Genomic DNA, 19,806 nt, shown 5'->3' on the forward strand with positions numbered 1-19,806 from the left:
TCCTTTTCCTTCAGCCAAACAGAAGACTGTCTTATAAGGTGAATTGTTGGCCATCGTTAGGAAATACCCTTCCCCTTTGTCTATGGTAATGCCCTTTCTGTTGCTGGCACTGCAGTATTGAAACTGTAAACCATAAATCTCTTCTCCAACCACTCACTGACTTACTTTTGCAACTTTAGGCTTTTCAGCGACAGGTCCATGAAAGCCTGACCCAACTGGAGCTGATCAACAAGCAGTACCGACGCCTGGCCAGAGAGAACCGCACGGATTCTGCCTGCAGCCTTAAACAGATGGTCCACGAAGGCAACCAGAGATGGGACAACCTGCAAAAGCGTGTCACGTCCATTTTGCGCAGACTCAAGGTTTAAATGACCCCTCATCTATGATTGACAAGTCCAGAGGGCAGGGTCAGACTACTTGAACTCAGTGTTGAGATGTGAAAGGAGCCATGGTGGGAGTTTGGGTGGGAGAAGGGGTGAGTGGGGGAGGTGATATTTGAAGGGACTGAGGAGACAAACTTAAGAAAATGGCTTCCCCAAAGAACATTGGGGTTGACTGTGTCAGCTGGGTTCATGTGTGCTTTGTTTTTCTCTCTTCTTCTTGCACCAGCACTTTATTAGCCAGCGCGAGGAGTTTGAGACTGCACGGGATAGCATTCTCGTCTGGCTAACAGAAATGGATCTGCAGCTCACCAACATCGAACATTTTTCTGAGTGTGATGTTCAAGCTAAAATAAAGCAACTCAAGGTAATAGAACGGTCCATTTTCAAATGACTGAGGTAAAGGAAACCTGGGGAGAAAGGATCTTCGACCCTTTTGTGGAGAACAGAATGAAGAACTCTTGTAAGACAGTTCTTCATGAAGGCTAAAAAGTATCAGAAAATACTACAGTTTTAATTTTTAAGAGGTCTACCTAGCAATAACCACTGTTAACACAAATTCTTCTCAATATTTATTTGAGTAACACATGTTAATGATTGACTTTTGTGTTCATGTTTCTGCTAGTTCACTTAACTTCCGTGTTCCAGAATAATACGATTTCTTCTATTATTAGAATTACATCCTACACATTCTTCCTTCTTGCATGCCAACTCAGTTTTAAATACATTTAGTCACTTGTACTATATAATTAAAATGCTGTGATTTGCTAGAAATTTTAGTAAGAGGGCCATGCATTGATACAAGGATTTCCTGAAAGGGTAAGTATTGAAGAAGCAGAACAATTTGCAAGGCAGCTCATGAAGCTTTCTCTAGTATGCATAGATAGATTTGTGGGGAGAGGCGGCTCTGGGGCTTAAACCTAGGACATGCAGGACACATACTATGCTACTGAATTACTCTCCTCAGAGATGCATTAAAAAGTATCCTGGTACCCTTATGCTTTGGGTTGTTGTAATAAAATAAGAACATTTCCCTTAACTGCAAATGATTAAGATGGAAGAAACCCTAAGATTCTGCCCAGTGCCTCCTCCTCCTCTTCCTCCCTCTACTCAACACCACTCCTCAACTCATCCCCCAAGAAAATCAGCATGCAGTTCTTACAAAAGGGCATTTTTACCAAGGAGAATTGGAACTATCTTTGGACTCTGGCAGAACTTGGAACTTATTAGAGTATTCTTCCTAGAATTCTTTGCTTCTCAAATCATCCTAACTTTTTATGCTTTTATGCTTATATCCAGAAACCACAAGAAGAAGAAATTTCAGAAGAATCTGTGGCATTGTCACTTGGATAGCTTCCTTTAGTTTGTGTTTGATGTAGGATTTATATGGTGTGGTATAAAACAAAGAGTTCATGTCACACTGTTGTTTTTACCAACAATCACCAGTGCCGTTCACTTGGTGGTGAGGTTGGATATTTTCCCTCTTGTTTTCTCTACCCACATTGCCTATTGGTAACTTTTATTACCCAGACCTCTTTTCTAATGTTTCCTCTTCTGGTTCTAGAATTTACAATTTCATTTATAAAGAAATAAATAATCTCTTGGCTTGTCATTGTATATGGTAAATTAAATATCCTCTGCATGGATTTTCTAATAACATGAGAAATGCATCACTTACAATTATTTCCTATTACCGGATGCAGTTGAAAAGTTCACATGGCACTGGTGTCCCCCTAGGCCTTCCAGCGGGAAATTTCATTAAACCACAGCAAGATTGAGCAGATAATGGCCCAAGGAGAACAGCTGATTGAAAAGAGTGAGCCCCTGGATGCGGCCGTCATCGAAGAGGAGCTGGACGAGCTTCGGCGCTACTGCCAGGAGGTGTTTGGGCGTGTAGAAAGATACCACAAGAAACTCATCCGACTGCCTGTATGAAACAATAAGTTGTTTCAATATCATTAACTCTAGAAAGGGTTGATCACATAGGTTCGGAGTCAACGTTAGCTTTGACTCTGCTGTCTAAGTTATGTTGGACAAGTTGATTCCCCTTTCTTACCTCAATTTCTCCAATTGTAAAACAGATGAAACCATAGTAACTACCTGGTAGAGAGAATTGCTTTGATCATTAGCTAGATGTATGTATATATATATGTATATATACATGTGTATATATACATATGTATGCATTATATATACATCACATATATATATATATATATGTATATGCTTTGAAGAGTGCTCGGCATATATGTTCCTGAAACAGAAAGAAGCTTTTAGAAGAAATAAGGAAATGAAGTGACAATGTGAACAATTACTCCGTTCACAGTTTATCTTTGGTGGGTTTTCTTTTCCTTCTATGTTTTCTAATCACCACAAATATCACATCTCTAGTGATGTTTATTACAGGATTTGGAATGTTTTGTGATAAGTTATATTTTATATCTGAAATATGAGGCACAAAAGACAGCCTAAGGTTCTTATTTTTGTTTAATTTTGTTTTGTTTTGTTTTTGTACTGGTTTTGGGGCTTGAACTCAGAGCCTTCAGCCCTCACTGGGCATTTTTGCTTAATACTGGTCCTCTGCCATTTGAGTCTTACCTTCCTTGCCCGTATTTTGCTGGATAATTGGAGGTAAGAGTCTCAGAGACTTTTCTGCCTAGGATGACTATGGCACATTCCTCAGATCTCAACCCCAGAGTACCTGAGATTACAACTGTGAGCACAGGCACCCAGTTTAAGCTTCAGTTTATGAATACTTTCTTCTTATTCCTGATATGTGCCATTGTGTATCTGTGTTTCAAGCACAACACAAGGTAATCTTGTTTACATGGTATAGTCTTCTCACAGGATTCTTTGAGGAAGGTGTTAATATTAGTCCCCTTTCCCAATAATAAAAATGGGAGCACATGTAGACAGATTTTATGATTTCTTTGAATTGTTCATTCCTTTATGTATTTGCTAATAGAACATTCAAAAGTATCACCACCACCTGGCAGGCAGGTGGGCCAATTGGCTTGAGCACTGAGATCCTTTCCTTGAGAGGCAGAACCTGAGGGATGGGGGGGTGGGGAGGGAGAACCTCGAAGCCCTGTAGCAGGGCCCTGCAGTGACTTTGCTGGCTTAACTTCCTGTCTAGCTGCCTGACGATGAGCATGATCTCTCTGATCGGGAGATGGACCTGGATGACTCTGCACCTCTCTCGGACCTGCGCTGGCAAGACCCATCTGTAGATGGCCTGCCCTCCCCCCAGCCCTCCTCCAACCCCTCCCTCTCACTCCCCCAACCTCTCCGGAGCGAGAGATCTGGACGGGATACCCCAGCCAGTGTGGACTCGATCCCCCTGGAGTGGGACCATGATTATGACCTCAGCCGTGACCTGGAGTCTGCTGTCTCCAGGGAGCTGCCCTCTGAAGATGAAGAGGGTCAGGAAGACAAGGATTTCTACCTCAGGGGAGCTGTTGGCTTATCAGGTAGGAACGAGCCTGTTCTGTGGGGAAATGAACCCTGTGCCAGAGACACATCAGCTAGCCAAATTCACCTTCCATGAAGTGACCGACACTAGAACAGCAGTGTGCCATAGCACTGAATGGAAATCATGGGGTAACAACTTGGCGCAGAAACAGAGGCTTTATGGAAGAAATGTTTGAGCTGAGACCAAGCTGTTGGTCAGGCAAAAGGAATGGGGAATCCAGCCAAGCTTTGGTGATTCACCTTGGTGCTTTTGGTCATGTGAAGTTAGCTCAGAGTGACAAGGCTGTAGGTTGGGTAATACGGAGGGGGCATATTGAAGGCCATGGAGAGGAGTTTAGCTGTCATTCTGAAGGCAGTGAGAAGCCACAGTGGTGTCTAAGGAGGGAAGCATTGTGATCAGATGCATGGGTTTACATTATATCCGTGTAGACATTATGGGAAGAGAGCATATTTAGAACAACAGAGTTCTGATGAAAGTGCTTTATAATCCAGGACAGAGATAGGATGCGGCCTAAAATGAGGAAGCAGCACCGACTCTAGAGAGAATGTAAGGTGGGGAGAAACCATGAGGACTGACTGAGATGGAAGTGACTTTCTGGCGTGGGCAGTCACTTGATGGTGAAAGGTGAAGCTGGTTCTAGATCCCGAGGACCACAGAGGGAGACTATTGTGGGAGGCAGGTGAGGAATTGGGGAGGCTGTTGAGCTTGCTCGTCTACATCCTGATTTTGAGACACTTGTACAATTTTTGGATATACTAATCCAGGAGTGTAAGTATGAATCTGAAGTACTGGACCTAGAAATACAGTTTATCTATCCATATGTCAGTGGCGATTGTCCTAGGTAGGAATGAATGATAGAGGAAAAGAATCTAGAAAGAAACTGGGAAGACCAATAATAAAAACCCAGCAACATATGTAGCAAAGAGTTGCTTAGAAACTAATTACAATAAAAACTACAAAAAAAAAGAGTTGGATGGAAGAGCAATATTTATAGAAGGTAGCACAACAGAATAAAGGATTTCACTTGTGGCACTTGCAGATTTCTCAAGCACCTTACCTACAGTTCATATGGTGTTTTTGGATTCCTAAGCACGTGGCACTGTTCTGGCAAATGGTGTCTTACACTTCTAATTGTCACTAGAGCCCATTATGAGGCCTAGGAAATCAACTAGCCCTGCTTTTACACATAGCCACAGGTGACTATTGTGAACCAAAATGGGCTGTGTCAGCTGAGATGCAGGGAATGGGAAGTACACTTCCAGCCATGCACTCATTCCAAAGGCTGCACAAAGCTAGAAACAAGCTATTAATAAGATTTATGTCAATCGCAGGTCATCCTTTGGATATCATGGGTTGGTAAGATTTAACATTAAAGTCCATTGCCCCTGCTCATCACTGATGGAAGGTATTCAGTGTTCACGTAGAGATGCCACAATGCACCTCTTTAGAATTGTGTGGGTTGAAATCCCTGTTCGGTTCTTTCCTACTATCTAAATTTACATAAGTAACTTCCATGCCTCTGAATGCCAGTTTCCCTATCTGTAAATGGGCATGCTTCAACCAAGCATCCCTTAGGTTCCTAAAAGGATGATTGTGTTTAAAGAGTGCCTGACTCAGTAAGCCCTCTCCAGTCACTGTCAGGGGAGCATGTGACTATTCCTCAGTGTGCCCGAAGGCTGTCTTATCTACAATGACTAACTTCCTCCTTTCTCCCTAGGACAGTTATTTTCCTATCACAAGAGAATCAATGCTTCTACTTAGTTGCCAACTTAAGACTGTGATCTTGTTGCAGATATAGTGATCCCTGAATGCCCTGAGGCCTATGTAAAACTCACAGAAAATGCCATCAGAAATACCTCTGGTAGGCATAAAATTCTAGCCCCTTTCTTTCCTAAAACAAGCCTCCTCTCTCAGCACTGCTGCTGGATCTCTCATGGCTTTGGGGCTCAAGCATGCTAAAGCGCAGCCTTCTTCTCTTCCTGCTGTGCTAGGGAGAAAAAAAGAGCTGATCGTTCAGAATACTATATCAACAATGAAATGAAGTCATGTCTTAGTCTAGGGGGACTCAGTCTTGTTGAGGATTGAGCATGGATGCCCACTTAACAGGAGAAAATAGGAGAAAGCAAAGCAAAGTCCTCAGCAAATGTGCCCCAGTGCAGTAGTTGGTTGTGGGGGAGCACTAGCTTTGGGGGATGGCAGCTGACCTCTAGCTGGGCTACAAGCACAGCCTCCTCTCAGAGATCACATTTGACATACATGACAAGCCAGATTGCAGCTCTAAAAGTATAACATTTTAACTTAAGAACATTCGGCTCATAAATAAAACCAAATGTTTTCCCCAGTATCTTGGACCATTAGATTTCCCTTTGGACACAGAACGATTCCTCACACAAGTAGTATTAAAGAAAGAAAAATGGAGCTTGTTTTACTCAATGCTGCACTAGACAAACTGGGTCATTGGAGTGGAGAAATATGATAGGATAGCAAATGGTGGGATTAATTATTCCTACTTTACACAGGAAGTGAGGTGGTGTTACAGAGAGGGTGGTTTTCTAAGCAAATCCCACTGAAAGGCCTGTCTCAAATGGATTCAAAGTCCCTCCCCCAATATATAAATTTAAAAGTGTTTATTAATATTTGATCCATTTTCATTATACGTCAGAAGCACTCTGCTGATGTGTGTTCTCACTCAGGGCCAAGATTATAACAGAGAAGAACACACACACACACACACACACACACACACACACAAACACACACACACACACACACGCACAATGAAGTTTCACAGCTCTGAGAGAATGAGACAGGATCTAGGTAGTAAGTAAAAGCTTGTAGAGAAAGAAGGTTGACATTGTAGCTTGCTTTTGATTTTGTGTCACACTTTAGATAAAAGTTGAGATACTACTACTGTGATATGTTCCTGCAGGTCTTTTCTGAGCTACACTTTGCTCAGAAAGTGATTAAGTGCAGGATGTAGCCAGCCTGAGCAGGAAAGTCACGAGACTCTTATTTTCCAATTAATCACCAAAAATCCAGAAGTAGGGCTGTGACTCAAGTTGCAGAGTAGGACTCTAGTTTTATATATTACCAGCTATTATTTTAATTTTGAGTGAAAAAACTAAGAGATAGGGCCTAGACCTTGCGTTCAAACCCCAGTACTGTCACACACACACACGCGCGCGCGCACACACACACACACACACACACACACACACACACACACACAGGCATAACCTCCTCTCATGTCTAAGAGTTAATGGAAAGAGCCTGAGAAGTAAGAGCTTCCGGGTTCAGAAAAACCTCCCACTCCTTATCACACGCAGATTATATGGAGGGTGCAGATGCTTCAGGTAGTTTAGAACAGATCATGGAATCTGTTTACAATGCCCAGGCTGCTGAGACCCTTAGCCACATATACTCTCTGATCCAACCCTTTAAATGGCTAACCCACCGAATCCATAGTACTTAATCTGCTTCATAATTAATTGCCCCCCCAACACATGTCCTTTCTCTGCTACCAGCTAAAATACTTTCTGAAAATTCTTCAATGTCAAGCTTGCAATTAGTCAGACAGTATGGGCGTGATTGACAGAGGCTTGGGTCGGTAATTCTGCATGTGATTGACACTGCAGGAGATCCCAGTGCATTGGAGTCACAGATCCGACAACTGGACACAGCCCTGGATGACAGCCGCTTCCGGATACGGCAAGCTGAAAATACCTTCCGCGGTAAAACTCCCATGGGCCCGGAGCTGGATACTAGCTACAAAGGCTACGTGAGTGTCTTGACCTGCAGGCCCCTAACCTGTACCTGGATCACTGGTCTGTGACAAAAAATGGCTCGTCTGCATCTTGAGAGCTTTAGAAGTTTTTCCAGACACTGCGGTGTCCTTGAACTCATGAATGTGGCTGTGCAAAAACAAAGCCCTGTACTGTTGAAGATGACCTAGTCTGTTTTCAGAGTCCACTGGCATAACTGGCCTGTTCCTTAAGCTAAGTGTTTAGTTAAACCCATTTTAGTTGGATGAAGCAAAATGTTCTTGGCTCCCAAGAATCGTTAGGCTCTTTTCCAAATTTAACTAAGAATGTTTAGACCAAGGTTAGACTTGGAAGAGCAGATTTAGCTAATAGATTACTGACATGGATTTTTTTCAGTTCTTTTCCTAGGCTTTTGATTCTTTTAATGACTGTGGGAATGTTTATGGGTCGTTTTGTTTTTCTTTTTATTTTGCAATGGTAAGGATCAAATAAGAGCCTTTCCTACTCAGGCAAGTGCTTTTCCACCACGCTACACCTCCCTATATTCTGTGGGGAAAGCAATTCTGACCAATAAAAGGATGTGTATTTGCAGTGCTCATTATACATCCATTTCATATTTTCCATATTTTTCCTGGTCCACTTATTGACCAAGTAATTTTCCTTTGAGAAACACTTGTCTCCTACACATATTAACTGAGAGATTTTTAAAGCAAATCTCTTCCCAGGGTTTTACTTCCTCTTTTAACTACGTTAGTAAACGAAAAAAGAAAAGAAAAGAAAACAAAACAATTCCATGATGTAATCACACTTCACATGGGCTACCTATTGAAATCGCGGAGGAAAACTGATCTAGTTTTATATGTTGATGGTAATGTTCTTCCAATGCTATTCTACTGACCTCTGGATTGTTTAATGTTTAGTTTTGGTGGAACTGGGGTTTGAACTCATGATCTGATGCTTGTTAGCAGATGCTATAGTAGTAATCCATGCCACCATCATTTTTCCTACTGGTTATTTTGGGTTGGAATCTTACTTTCTTCCTGGGCACACAACTGGACAGAAAATCTATTTTTTTTTTTTTGCTAGATGTATGCCACCACATCAAGCTGCTATTTCTCACAGAGATTGCTTCCTGAGGCTGGTCTAGAACCATCCTCCTCCTAAGCTTAGCCTTCTAAATAGCTAGCATGACAGATGTGTGTTACTGTGTCCAGCTATTGGCTGAGAAGGAATTTCACATATAAATATCTGAGCTGACCTCAAAACTGGATCCTCCCAATCTCTGCTTCCCAAGTAGCTAGGATTGCAGGCACGAGCCCCTGGTGCACAGCTGTGAGAGCGCCTTTATGCAGTACAATCAATGCAAATTCAGTTACTGGGGTTTGAATTCAGGGTGTCCAGCAGGTACTTTACTATTTGAATCATGCCCCTAGCCCTAATAGTTTGATAATTACCATATTGATTACTGAAATTACATTTGAGATTTCATTTAGCTTCAGTCTAAAGCAGTCAAAATACTAGGTACCAGTGGCTCACACTTATAATCCTAGCTATTCAGGAAGCTGAGATCTGAAGACTACAGTTTGAAGCCATACTGGACAGAGTGGTAAGGTTATCTCCAAGCTGTGGCTCGAGTGGTAGAGAGCTATACTTGAGCAGAAATGCTCAGGGACAGAATCCAGGTCCTAAGTTCAACTCCAAGGACCAAATACATACATCATATATACATACATACATACATACATACATACATACATACATAGCTACCACTGGGATTTATTAACAGCTTCGAGAGATAACAAATGATCTAAATAGCAGGAGTGTCTTGAAATTATTTGTTCTTTTATTTCACTTAATGATTTGATAAAGGATCTCATAAGGAATCCCAGGCTAGCATCAAACTCTCAGTGTTCCTGCCTCAGTCAGCTGAGAGCTGATATTACGGGTATATACCACTGTCTTTTAATATCATATATGGTACTAAAGATTTATTGGAAACTATCTCTTTGATTTCTAGAATTTAATCCTGTGATATCAATTAGACTTTGCTTTAATTTTCTCCTAAGAGAGTTGGAATTACTTCATAATCTTAAACATTACAGTTATTTAATATGGAAATGCTCCCAAGAGATTGGTGGGATATTAGTTCTTCCATATTTCAGTGTAAGGAAGAAAAAGAAAAAGAAACTTGCAGAAACATACACATGGTTTTGCCAGATTGGTTTTATTTCTTTTAATTCAGGAGTTTAAAAGAAAATTGGAGGACTTTACACATGACTCATGCTGTGACTATATCCTCCGGCCCTGTTGCTTGTGTTTATGACTGTTGTTTGCTGGAACTACTTGGTTTTAAGCTGTACTTTCTTGTATGTGTATACTTGTATTGAGGCTTGGATTCAGTCTCAGGCTCGGGCTTGGCTTTTTTGTGTGTTTTCTTTTGTTTTGCTAAATCTGGCATTCTACTGTTTGAGCCACTCTTCACTTCCTGCCCTTTGCTGGATAATTGGAGAAGTCAGGTTCATGGGCTTTTCTGACTAGTTGCCTTCAAACCAGGATCCTCAACTCTTTGCCTTCCAGATATCTAGGCTTGAGCCACCAGCTCCCAGCTAAGCTGTACTTACATTTTGTTGAGCAGCACAGGGAGGTAGAATGCAGTTACTGCCCTTGTTGAGGAACTACAAAGATGCTTCCCTCAGAAGCACTTGTCCTATGAGACAATGTTGACAGTGACCTCCCTCTCTTCCTTCCTTCCTTCCTTCCTTCCTTCCTTCCTTCCTTCCTTCCTTCCTTCCTTCCTTCCTTCTTCCCTCCTTACCTCTCTTCCTTTTGTTCTCTTTCTCCTCTAACTCTCCTCCTTACTTTCATCCTTCTTCCCCTCTTCCTTTCCTCCCTCTCCCCATCTCTCTCCCCTCCTCTATCTTGACTATCTCTGTCTAAACAGATGAAACTCCTTGGTGAATGCAGTGGCACCATTGATTCAGTGAGGAGACTGGAGCACAAACTGAAAGAAGAAGAGGAGAACTTTCCTGGCTTTGTTAACTTAAACAGTACAGAAACCCAGACAGCTGGTGAGTATGTTTCCTTGTGTTCGAGTGGGTGTGAAATAACAAGAGTCCAAAGGACTTAGTTACAGCTCCACATTCCATTGGGTTCCTTTGCTTATCTGATATGAAACTTCTGTCTTGCTGTAATGGTCTTCTATGATGGAGGAGAGAGGCATGGAGGAGAGAGGCAGAGAGCATCACGGGAGCTTCCCTATCCCATTTATGATAATGCACCATCTTGAATTGGGCCAGTCTAAGTCCTGTTGTATAAAAGAACCAAGACTGGAGAAACCTCTCTGTTCACATGCTTGCTTATTATTTCACAAAGTCCAGCACAGTATTAAATCTCCTGTGACCCATTTTTTTTTACTCTGTTAAGGTGAGAGAAGCAAATAGGAGCCACACATTGTCCTCATTGAACTATTTGCACGTGATGACAGAAATGTTTTTCTTCACATTGCTCTTTGAAGCCAGCCACCAATGTATGGTGAAAGCATTTTCTGAATGTAGCAGGTGCCGAGAAGCCCTCACAGTTCTGCACATGTCCTGACAGGTGTGATTGACCGATGGGAGCTCCTACAGGCCCAGGCCCTGAGCAAGGACCTGAGGATGAAGAAATGGCAGCAGTTTAACTCAGACCTGAACAACATCTGGGCCTGGCTGGGAGAGACAGAGAAGGAACTGGACCAGCTCCAGCATCTGCACCTCAGCACTGACATCCAGACCATTGAGCTCCAGATCAAAAAGCTAAAGGTAGTTGCCTCCTGCCTCTCCCACCCTAGCCAAACAGGTCCCTGCCATCCTCAGAAGAGTAAATGTCTACCAAAGATAACCAAGAATGCTCACCTCACCCCAGCCACCCAAATCTCAATGATTCATAGATGCAGTAGAAAAAAAATGGACCACTTTGTAGAATGATCCACCACATCAATCACTGAATGGCCATTTAGATTTCATGGAATGTCTAGGTATCTCTATTTAACCTCTTGGTAAGGAAAACATAAGTAAAGTCCAGCACACCTCTGTCAAGAATTGGAAAGAAATCCTTTCCAAGCCAATATCTGTGTCATCTCTTGGGTGACCTGATGCAATCATGTGATCTCAAACCGTCCACATGTATCAACCTGGCTACAGTGGTAGCCATAGCAATTTTGTAGTACTGGATAAAACAGAACACAAGTGTTGAGTATTTGTGGCCAAGCACCTGCCACTTGCCTTTGATTTTTTTGGCCTGAATCAGTAGAGAGCACAAATGGACTGCTTTTATGCCAGCTCTGGGTGTCAGAAGTCCTCACTGCCCTGAATTGCATTCATAGGTTGAAAGTGTGGTTTCTTTTCAGTTGCTAAACTGCTCCTGGTGTTGGGTGTTTGTTTGTTTGTTTGCTTGTAGAACATCAGATGTGTTTTTTACAATGTAACTACCTCAGATCTCCAGACACAGGATGAATTGTAGTTCGTTCCTGTCCCTTTTGGTTATGCTGTTACATGAGGTAATGTCTCTGTAGCTTTCCATTGGCAGTTGTGTTGTTTTGCTTTATGTTTTCAGAAAGAGAAATGAGCCTTCTTCACAGATATCCCTATAGTGACATCTTGCAGTAAAGTTTCTGCCCCCACCCGAAGAATTTCAGAAACAGTACTGCATGAAAGATGCAATTTACAGAATCTCTATAATGACATACTTTCTCCTCTGCAGTCTGTAAATGATTCTAGTTAGTGTTGCATTACAGCTAAATTCCTCGAAATAGTTATAAAACAAGTGTTAACCAGAATCCAACACCCCATGAGATGAGGCCAGAGAAATAAGATCTTGGAAATCAGCCTGTGTGCTAAGGGACTAGAAAACCATTCTTTTCACCATCTTTCCCTGGTCCTTCTTGTGTATTCGGTTGATATATCTGTGGTTAAACACGTAAGTGCTTTCCATAATATCTTTTCATCTCATGTTCTCTTTGTGTCGGAAGCTCTGGTATAGCATATTACAAATCTGCTGACAAATAAAAGCATAAGTCACACTAGGAACATAACAGAACTTATAAGAAATTACAAGTGAGAACTTATAAATAAATGCAGCTTGTATAGTTCGGATTTCTGGAGTTGTTCACCTGAACTTTTTTAAATATCTGAGGAATTTTAAAGAAAATTGAGCTCTGGGTTGTTTAGAAATGCATAAAGCCACAAATCAGTTGTGGGAACTAGGTTCATGTCTGTACCTGAGCTACGTGGAAGGCTGAGATCTGAGGATCAAGGGAAGAAAGTCCGTAAGATTCTTATCTCTGATTACCAGCTACCCCCCACCCCTGCAAAAAAAGCCAGAAGTAGAAGTATGGCTCAAGTGGCAGGTGGTTAGCCATTAGAAAAATAAACCAAGTAAGAATTCAAGCTCCACTACCAGCACACACAGAAATGCCATTTATCTGCATTATTTATGAAGTTAGACTAAATAGGTTAGCCCAGGAAATCCCCATTTATTTTCTCTGCCATCACAGAATATGGCCCAAGACACAGTGATGATCACTGGATTTCAGAATGAAACACACTCTTCTTAAGCTGTTTTTTTTCTAGTGATCTAGGATGACTTCACTAGAAGAAGTAATTTGTAAGCAGGTTCCCTCTTGCTCAATGCCAGCAGAGCTACATTTTGTTTTGTTTTGGTTTGGTTTTGCTATGGTCAAATCATTGTGCTTGGTGCTGAGTTATTCAGCTTCCCTGGGCCACTGCACAGGATCAAGGCTGTTTCTGGGAAGGCTCCTCTCCATTTTATTTACTCTTCTCACTCTGATCATGAACTCCAGGTCCTCAAACCGTTGACATGCATTGTAACAAGTTAATTGTCAGTGTTTGTTCGCCTTACAAATGTGGGTGTTTCCAAGGAATTGTGGTATACACCTGTAATCCCAGCACATGGGCTGAAGAAGGAGGGTTATAAATTTAAGCCCTACGTAGTGAGCTCTTGTCTCACACAAAAACTAAAGAGGGAAAAAAGATAGATGTTGTGTGTGTGTGTGTGTGTGTGTGTGTGTGTGTGTGTGTGTTAATACTATTGTGTCTCAGTTATCAAACCATCTTGATCACATTTTCTTAAGATCCATCTCTGTAGTCCAGTGGCATCTAACCAGTTTCTAACTACAGAGTTATTCTGTGATTTGCACCCTACCATCTCTGGTCTAGCCATCCTATTAAGGCCAGTTTTAACTAAGGAATCTTTGACTTTGAGTGAAATCATTCCAGAGTCTTAAACTACTTTTACTTAAAAAAAAATGTATTCTTGGAGCCAGGAGTTTGGCCTACTGGTAGATGCTTGCCTAGCATGCATGAATCCCCAGGTTCGATTCCTCAGTACCACAAACATAGGAAAAGCCAGAAGTGGTGCTGTGATTCCAGTGGTAGAGTACTAGCTTTGAGAAAGCTCAAGGACAGTGCTCAGGATCTGAGTTCAAGCCCCAAGACTGGCAAAACCAAAACATAAACAAAAACAAGCAAACGTGTATTCTCTGCTATCTGCTAGGAGCTCCAGAAAGGCGTGGACCACCGCAAATCCATCATTCTCTCCATCAACCTGTGCAGCTCTGAGTTCACCCAGGCAGACACCGAGGAGAGCCAGGGCCTGCAGGACCGCCTGTCCCAGATGAATGGGCGCTGGGACCGTGTGTGCTCTTCGCTAGACGACTGGCGGGGCCTGCTGCAGGATGCTCTGATGCAGTGCCAGGTCAGTGGGCCTTGGGACAGGTGGCATCTGGTGCCAAACCTTTATTATCGCAGTCAACTTCAAAGATGCACTTGCTCCCTGAAACCAATGTCTGAGTGAGGTGACTTTGTATTTTAGTGACAAACCTAGACATGAACCTGGATTCATGACTATTCCCAAGCTAGGCACCTGTGGCTCACACCTGGACTCCTCATTACTCAGGAAGCTTAGATCTAGGGATCATGGTTTGAAGCCAGCCCAGACAGGAAAGCCTGTGAGATTCTTATCTCCAATTAACCACTGAAAACTGGAAGTAGAGTTGTAGCTCAAGTGGTAGAGCTCTAGTCCCGGGCAAAAACACTAAGAGAAAAATGCCTGAGTTCAAGCCACACACACACACACACACACACACACACACACACACACCCTTGTTTGTCCTGCCATTCCTTCTTTGACTCATTTGTTTATTTCAGTCATCCCCAAAACACACACTTGCAGAGCAAGTAGGCAGATATTTCTTGGAGATGAAGTAAGCATTATAGATACTTATTCAACCATCCATATCACCATTATTTGCTACATTTCCACAACATGCTAGATAGGACACTAAGCAGTGAAATATAGCATAACGTCTTATTTTGTTAGGAAGACAAAACATAGGAATTGCCAGGTAATCATTAAGCACAATACTTAACAGACCCTGGTGATGGGAGCAACTGAGTAAGACTACTTGGGGAGGGCAGTCAGAGCAGTTCCACTGTCCTTTGAGGTGACACAGGAAAGGCACTGCTAGGAAGGAGAAATACCGAAGGTTCCAGAAGCAGGAACAGAAAAGCAGCCAGGGAGACCAGAGTGTAACAGGTAGTGATAAGGAATGGAGAAGCCATTGTAGGCCTGAGCTGGGAGTTTGGAAAATATTCTAAGCCCAGAGGGATAGTGAAGGGCTTGAAAACTTGTGAAACGAGGACAGCCAGGCAGTATTGCCCCAGGACCTCCAGTAGCATGCCTTGCCCATCTTGTCCAAAGGGATCTGGGTATCTGTGATTGAAGAAATGAGCACATGGGTAGACAGAGGGAAAATAGGCCTAGATCTTGAAACACGGGAAAACACAGAGCACAAGAGAGTCATTTCTTTCCAACATAGCTCCATTACTCTTCTTTGAGATGCCAACTTACTTTATGTCTATGTCTTCCCAAAGGATAGATCCAATGCTTCCATTCTGATCATTATGACAGTACCAGGTCCTTGCTAAGAAAGGAGTTGTGCATCTGATTGATCAAACCAATGTGCATACGCCAATGAGAGCTATGGGAAAGAATGGTAATGTATTCTAGAAAAATAATGACCAAACAAACGAGGTCATTCATGGTTACTTTATACTCTTGTGTTTTGGAAGGATTTCCATGAAATGAGCCACGGGTTACTTCTTATGCTAGAGAACATTGACAGAAGGAAAAATGAAATTGTCCCAATTGAGTCTCACCTTGATCCTGAGATTCTGCAGGACCGTCACAGACAGCTCATGGTAAGAATGCTGGCTCTTTATTTCTAGCAAAGATGCATAGTTTTTTGACTGTTGGGGTTAATCTCTTACCCTGTCATGGAAGCCTCTAAATTAATTCCTTAGGGTTTCCAGTCTCTGTGAATTAAATGTGCTTACGTCCCTTTTGCCAACTGTAACCTTTGTTCAGGTCCATTCATCTTAAACGTGCTGAATTTCAAGTAACTTGTCTTCATTAAGACAGCTAACTTTTCCTTATTTTTAATTGGAGTTTCATATGGTAGCATAGTTTGTAGCTCACTATGAAAGGATTATAAAACTACCCAAATACTCATTTTAAAATGTCCTTTATAGAAAGGGAGGGGTTACTTAGGTCTGAACTAAGGGCTTTTCTCTTGTTAAGCTAGTACTCTACCACTTGAACCTCAGCTCCAGCCCTGCTTTTTGTTACTTATTTTAGATATGGACTCTTCTGAACTTTTCTGCCCATGCTTGCCCCAAACCATGATCCTTGAAATCTCAGCTTCTGAATAGCTAGGGTTACAAGCCTGAGCCACAAGCACTGGGCTTTTCTTTTCAAATAAATTATTCTTTTCAAGATAAATTAAATACAACAGGTCCTGAAAACTCAGGAATAGTGAAATGTGTTGAGTTACTTTATTGTCGTAAGTGGACACAAAGGAAACATACCAGTTCTCAGGAAACAGAAACCTTCTCTAGCACTAACTCCAATCTGAAAGTTACTGTGCAGATTGTTGGGAGAATATAAAGCTCTATGTGTTCAAATGAATTTTATAAAAGATAGGAGAGAAGAAAAAGTTTTGCCTTTCGCAGCTTTCTGCATTTTTAAAATGTACTGTTCATATTCAACACTTACTAACCTAAACTAGCAATCCTAGCTTTCAATTCAGTGCTAGAAAGGTCACAGAAAGCAAGAGGAAATTGCTGTGCAATTGTATTTTCACTCAGCTTTGACCTCTGGCATTATGCGGTGAGTGATGAATAACCTTGAGTAGAGATCAGTCTGATCAGACAAATCTTAAGTTTTGCTGTATCCTAATCTTCATGTTTTCTTTCTTTACAAGTTGTTGATATGCTTCAATTACATAATACTTTAAATACCTCCACATCTATTACCCAATCTAAACCTTCCAATGATGCCACTGTGCATAGAAGTCATAGGCCTGCGCCCTTGAGTAAATAAGGTCAGAGATTCAGAGGCCTTTTGCAAAAGTAGTTTTAGGATAGCCAGGATGAAAAGCCTCCTTTTGAGCATGAGCTTCCTATGCCAATGCACATGTGTGATCACCTGCTTTGAGAACTTCGTCCAACGACTGAAACTGCTGATATGATACCTCCCACTGTGTGCACAGCAACTAAAGCGAGAGCTGCTAGAGTCCCAACGCAGAGTAGCCTCGCTGCAAGACATGTCTTGCCAACTCCTGGTGAATGCTGAAGGTGCAGACTGTCTGGAAGCCAAAGAAAAAGTCCATGTGATTGGAAACCGCCTCAAACTCCTCTTGAAGGAGGTCAGTCGTCATATCAAGGACCTGGAAAAGGTCCTGGACATGTCAAGCAGTCAGCAGGTAAGCCCTCATCAGGCTTCAGAGAATCACATGCCCACAGAAAGCCAAAGCACAGTCCCTACCCATGCAGCACGTGTCCGGATAGGGTGTCCACTTTCAGCTTCCAAATCCTGTCCATTCATATAACACATATCTTATGTTGTAACACAACATGGTCTTGGCTTCCATTAAATCCAGAACACCTAGCTCCTCTTGTTAAACTACTGTTACTGCCCCTCCCCACATGACATTTGCTTTCATCTGACATACTTAAGACTTTACATAAGACCAGTTCACCATGATGGAACAAACCAACCGTTGGTATCAGTTTTGAAGTCCACACCGATAAAGCACAAATCCTCCTCATGCCTGTATTATTATTCACAGATGGGCCTCTGCTCGTTTGTTTTCCCATTATCCTTTACTGTTGTGAGAAATTCCCTGGCTGGTACAGTGATTTGCAGTTAAGATTTCCAACTTTCAGTTGTAAAAGCCTCTCATGGAGTCACACAAAGCCCCCTGTAAGCTTGTGGAAGAGGAATCTGGTCAGAATAGTGGCTGAGACAGAGGTAATTCAATTTCTCTGATTCTGTAAGCTAAACTCCTGGAAGATAGGCATTTGTTCCTGACTTAAATGAATTGAATTCTATCCTTAGCTGTCAAAACAGACTCCTTTGTCTCCCAAGCCATATCAACTCATGCACATCCACTGTCCCCAACTAATAAAGCTATAATAATTTCACTATGATTTTACTTTTCAGAAGGGCCAAATTTACAACCAGGAAATCTCACTACACTAGAAGAATGAGGTTTCCGTGTAGTTGTGTGGTTGCCTTTCTCTCAAAGAATGGTGAAGATAATAGGAATAAGAAGGGCTGGCATAAGGAAACCCATGGTTTGGGGACATGGAATCGCTAAAGGATCCTCTTCCTCTTGTAGGATTTGTCTTCCTGGTCTTCTGCTGATGATCTGGACACATCAGGTTCTGTGAGTCCCACGTCCGGAAGAAGTACCCCAAACAAACAGAAACCGGTAACTCTCCACTGGTCCTTGTCAGCTAGGCTAAGGTGGGGAGGGGGGGTGCATTTGGGAATGACAATATGTGTGTACAACCCAGGGTCCACAGGTTCTTAAAGAAAGAATCCCTAAGCAGGAGAGGGTTGTCACCAGCATAGAACTGCTTCCCAGCCCTTCTAAAGGCCCTTCCAGAATGTGCTCAGGAATGGAGAACAGCTATTTTGTTTATCAAAAGATTTGAGGCTCAACATGTGGTTGGCATGCACGACTTTTCTTGTTCCCGTGGCCATTCTAGCATGGACACATGGGGCTCCTGTGTCCCACTGCCGGTTCCTTCCATCCAACCACCACCACCATACCCACCTATCCTAGGTGGGCTGTCGCATGCTAAAGGCCTCAACCTCAAGTGGACAAGCTGTGAACATCGAATGAGTCCACAGAATGGAGCAGCAGAGGTCTTGCTGATTCTCAAGCACAGAGGCTTCAGAACAGTGCTCTTTGAGGGGTTTTGGTGTCTGTCCTAACCCTAAGAAAGTGGCAGCTGCACAGGTGACACCCCCCTCCCCCACAAAGCCAATGGTGTGGCTGGCCGCCTCACAAAACACAGGAAGAGAAGGCAAACTCAACCCCTGCTGCCCTCTACCTTGACTTCTCTGTGTAATTAAGAGCTTGTTTTTTGTTTTGTTCTTTCATTTTTAGTTTTTGGTCCAGCTTTATGAGTATATGCATTCCATTTCCCCTTTAGTTTTTAGAAGTAATGATTTCATTTGTACTTTCTTTTTGTTAAATACACTCACATTCTATGCTGATAAATGTATGATCCTTCTTAGGACTGTTTTATTTTACTGCATTCACTAGTGTCCTATAGATCCTAGTTTAAGAATGTGAAGGAATACTGGCTTTTCAATTCAAATTGTAGCCTTGATTTATCTTGGATACTGTAATTTGTTGGGCTTCATTATCACACCAAATCACATCATATTACTGCCAAAGAATGAATAGTTTTATGTTCTAAAAAGTGAAAAGAATGATGTGAAGTATCTTTGAAATATAGAGTAGGTGCTGGGTGCTCATGGCTTGTGCTTGTAATCCTAGCTACTCAAAGGGCTGAGTTCTGATGCTCAAGAACCAAAGCCAGCCTGGGCTGGAAAGCCTGTGGGGATCTTATCAACCATAAACCATCCAAAAGCCGAGAGTAGAGGTATGGCTCAAGTGATAGAACACCAGCCTTCAGCCAAAAAGCTAAAGGATTCAGATCCTGAGCAAAAGACCAGTCCTGGCACAGAAAGAAGGAAAAGGGGAGGAGGAAAGAAGGAAGAAGGAAGGATAGGAAGAAAGAAAGGAAGGGAGAGAGCATGGGAGGAAGGAAGGGAGTAGACA

At 42.3% G+C, this 19,806-nt stretch overlaps 1 protein-coding gene across 1 annotated transcript in view; it reads left to right on the forward strand.

Annotated features, from left to right (window-relative positions):
• Syne1 (spectrin repeat containing nuclear envelope protein 1) overlaps positions 1-19,806 on the forward strand; it is a 364,140-nt gene that overhangs the window by 335,815 nt on the left and 8,519 nt on the right. The window contains exons 134-145 of the mRNA XM_090337945.1: positions 180-362; positions 610-747; positions 2,118-2,309; positions 3,517-3,850; positions 5,645-5,713; positions 7,488-7,630; positions 10,555-10,681; positions 11,211-11,410; positions 14,163-14,363; positions 15,740-15,868; positions 17,218-17,430; positions 18,349-18,441. Of these exons, the coding sequence (XP_090194071.1) occupies positions 180-362; positions 610-747; positions 2,118-2,309; positions 3,517-3,850; positions 5,645-5,713; positions 7,488-7,630; positions 10,555-10,681; positions 11,211-11,410; positions 14,163-14,363; positions 15,740-15,868; positions 17,218-17,430; positions 18,349-18,441 (2,022 nt within the window). The remainder of the gene's footprint in view (positions 1-179; positions 363-609; positions 748-2,117; positions 2,310-3,516; positions 3,851-5,644; positions 5,714-7,487; positions 7,631-10,554; positions 10,682-11,210; positions 11,411-14,162; positions 14,364-15,739; positions 15,869-17,217; positions 17,431-18,348; positions 18,442-19,806) is intronic.

This window comes from Megascapheus bottae, chromosome 8 (assembly GCF_031878675.1).
Source record: "Megascapheus bottae isolate mThoBot1 chromosome 8, mThoBot2.hap1, whole genome shotgun sequence".
Taxonomy (NCBI): Eukaryota; Metazoa; Chordata; class Mammalia; order Rodentia; family Geomyidae; genus Megascapheus; species Megascapheus bottae.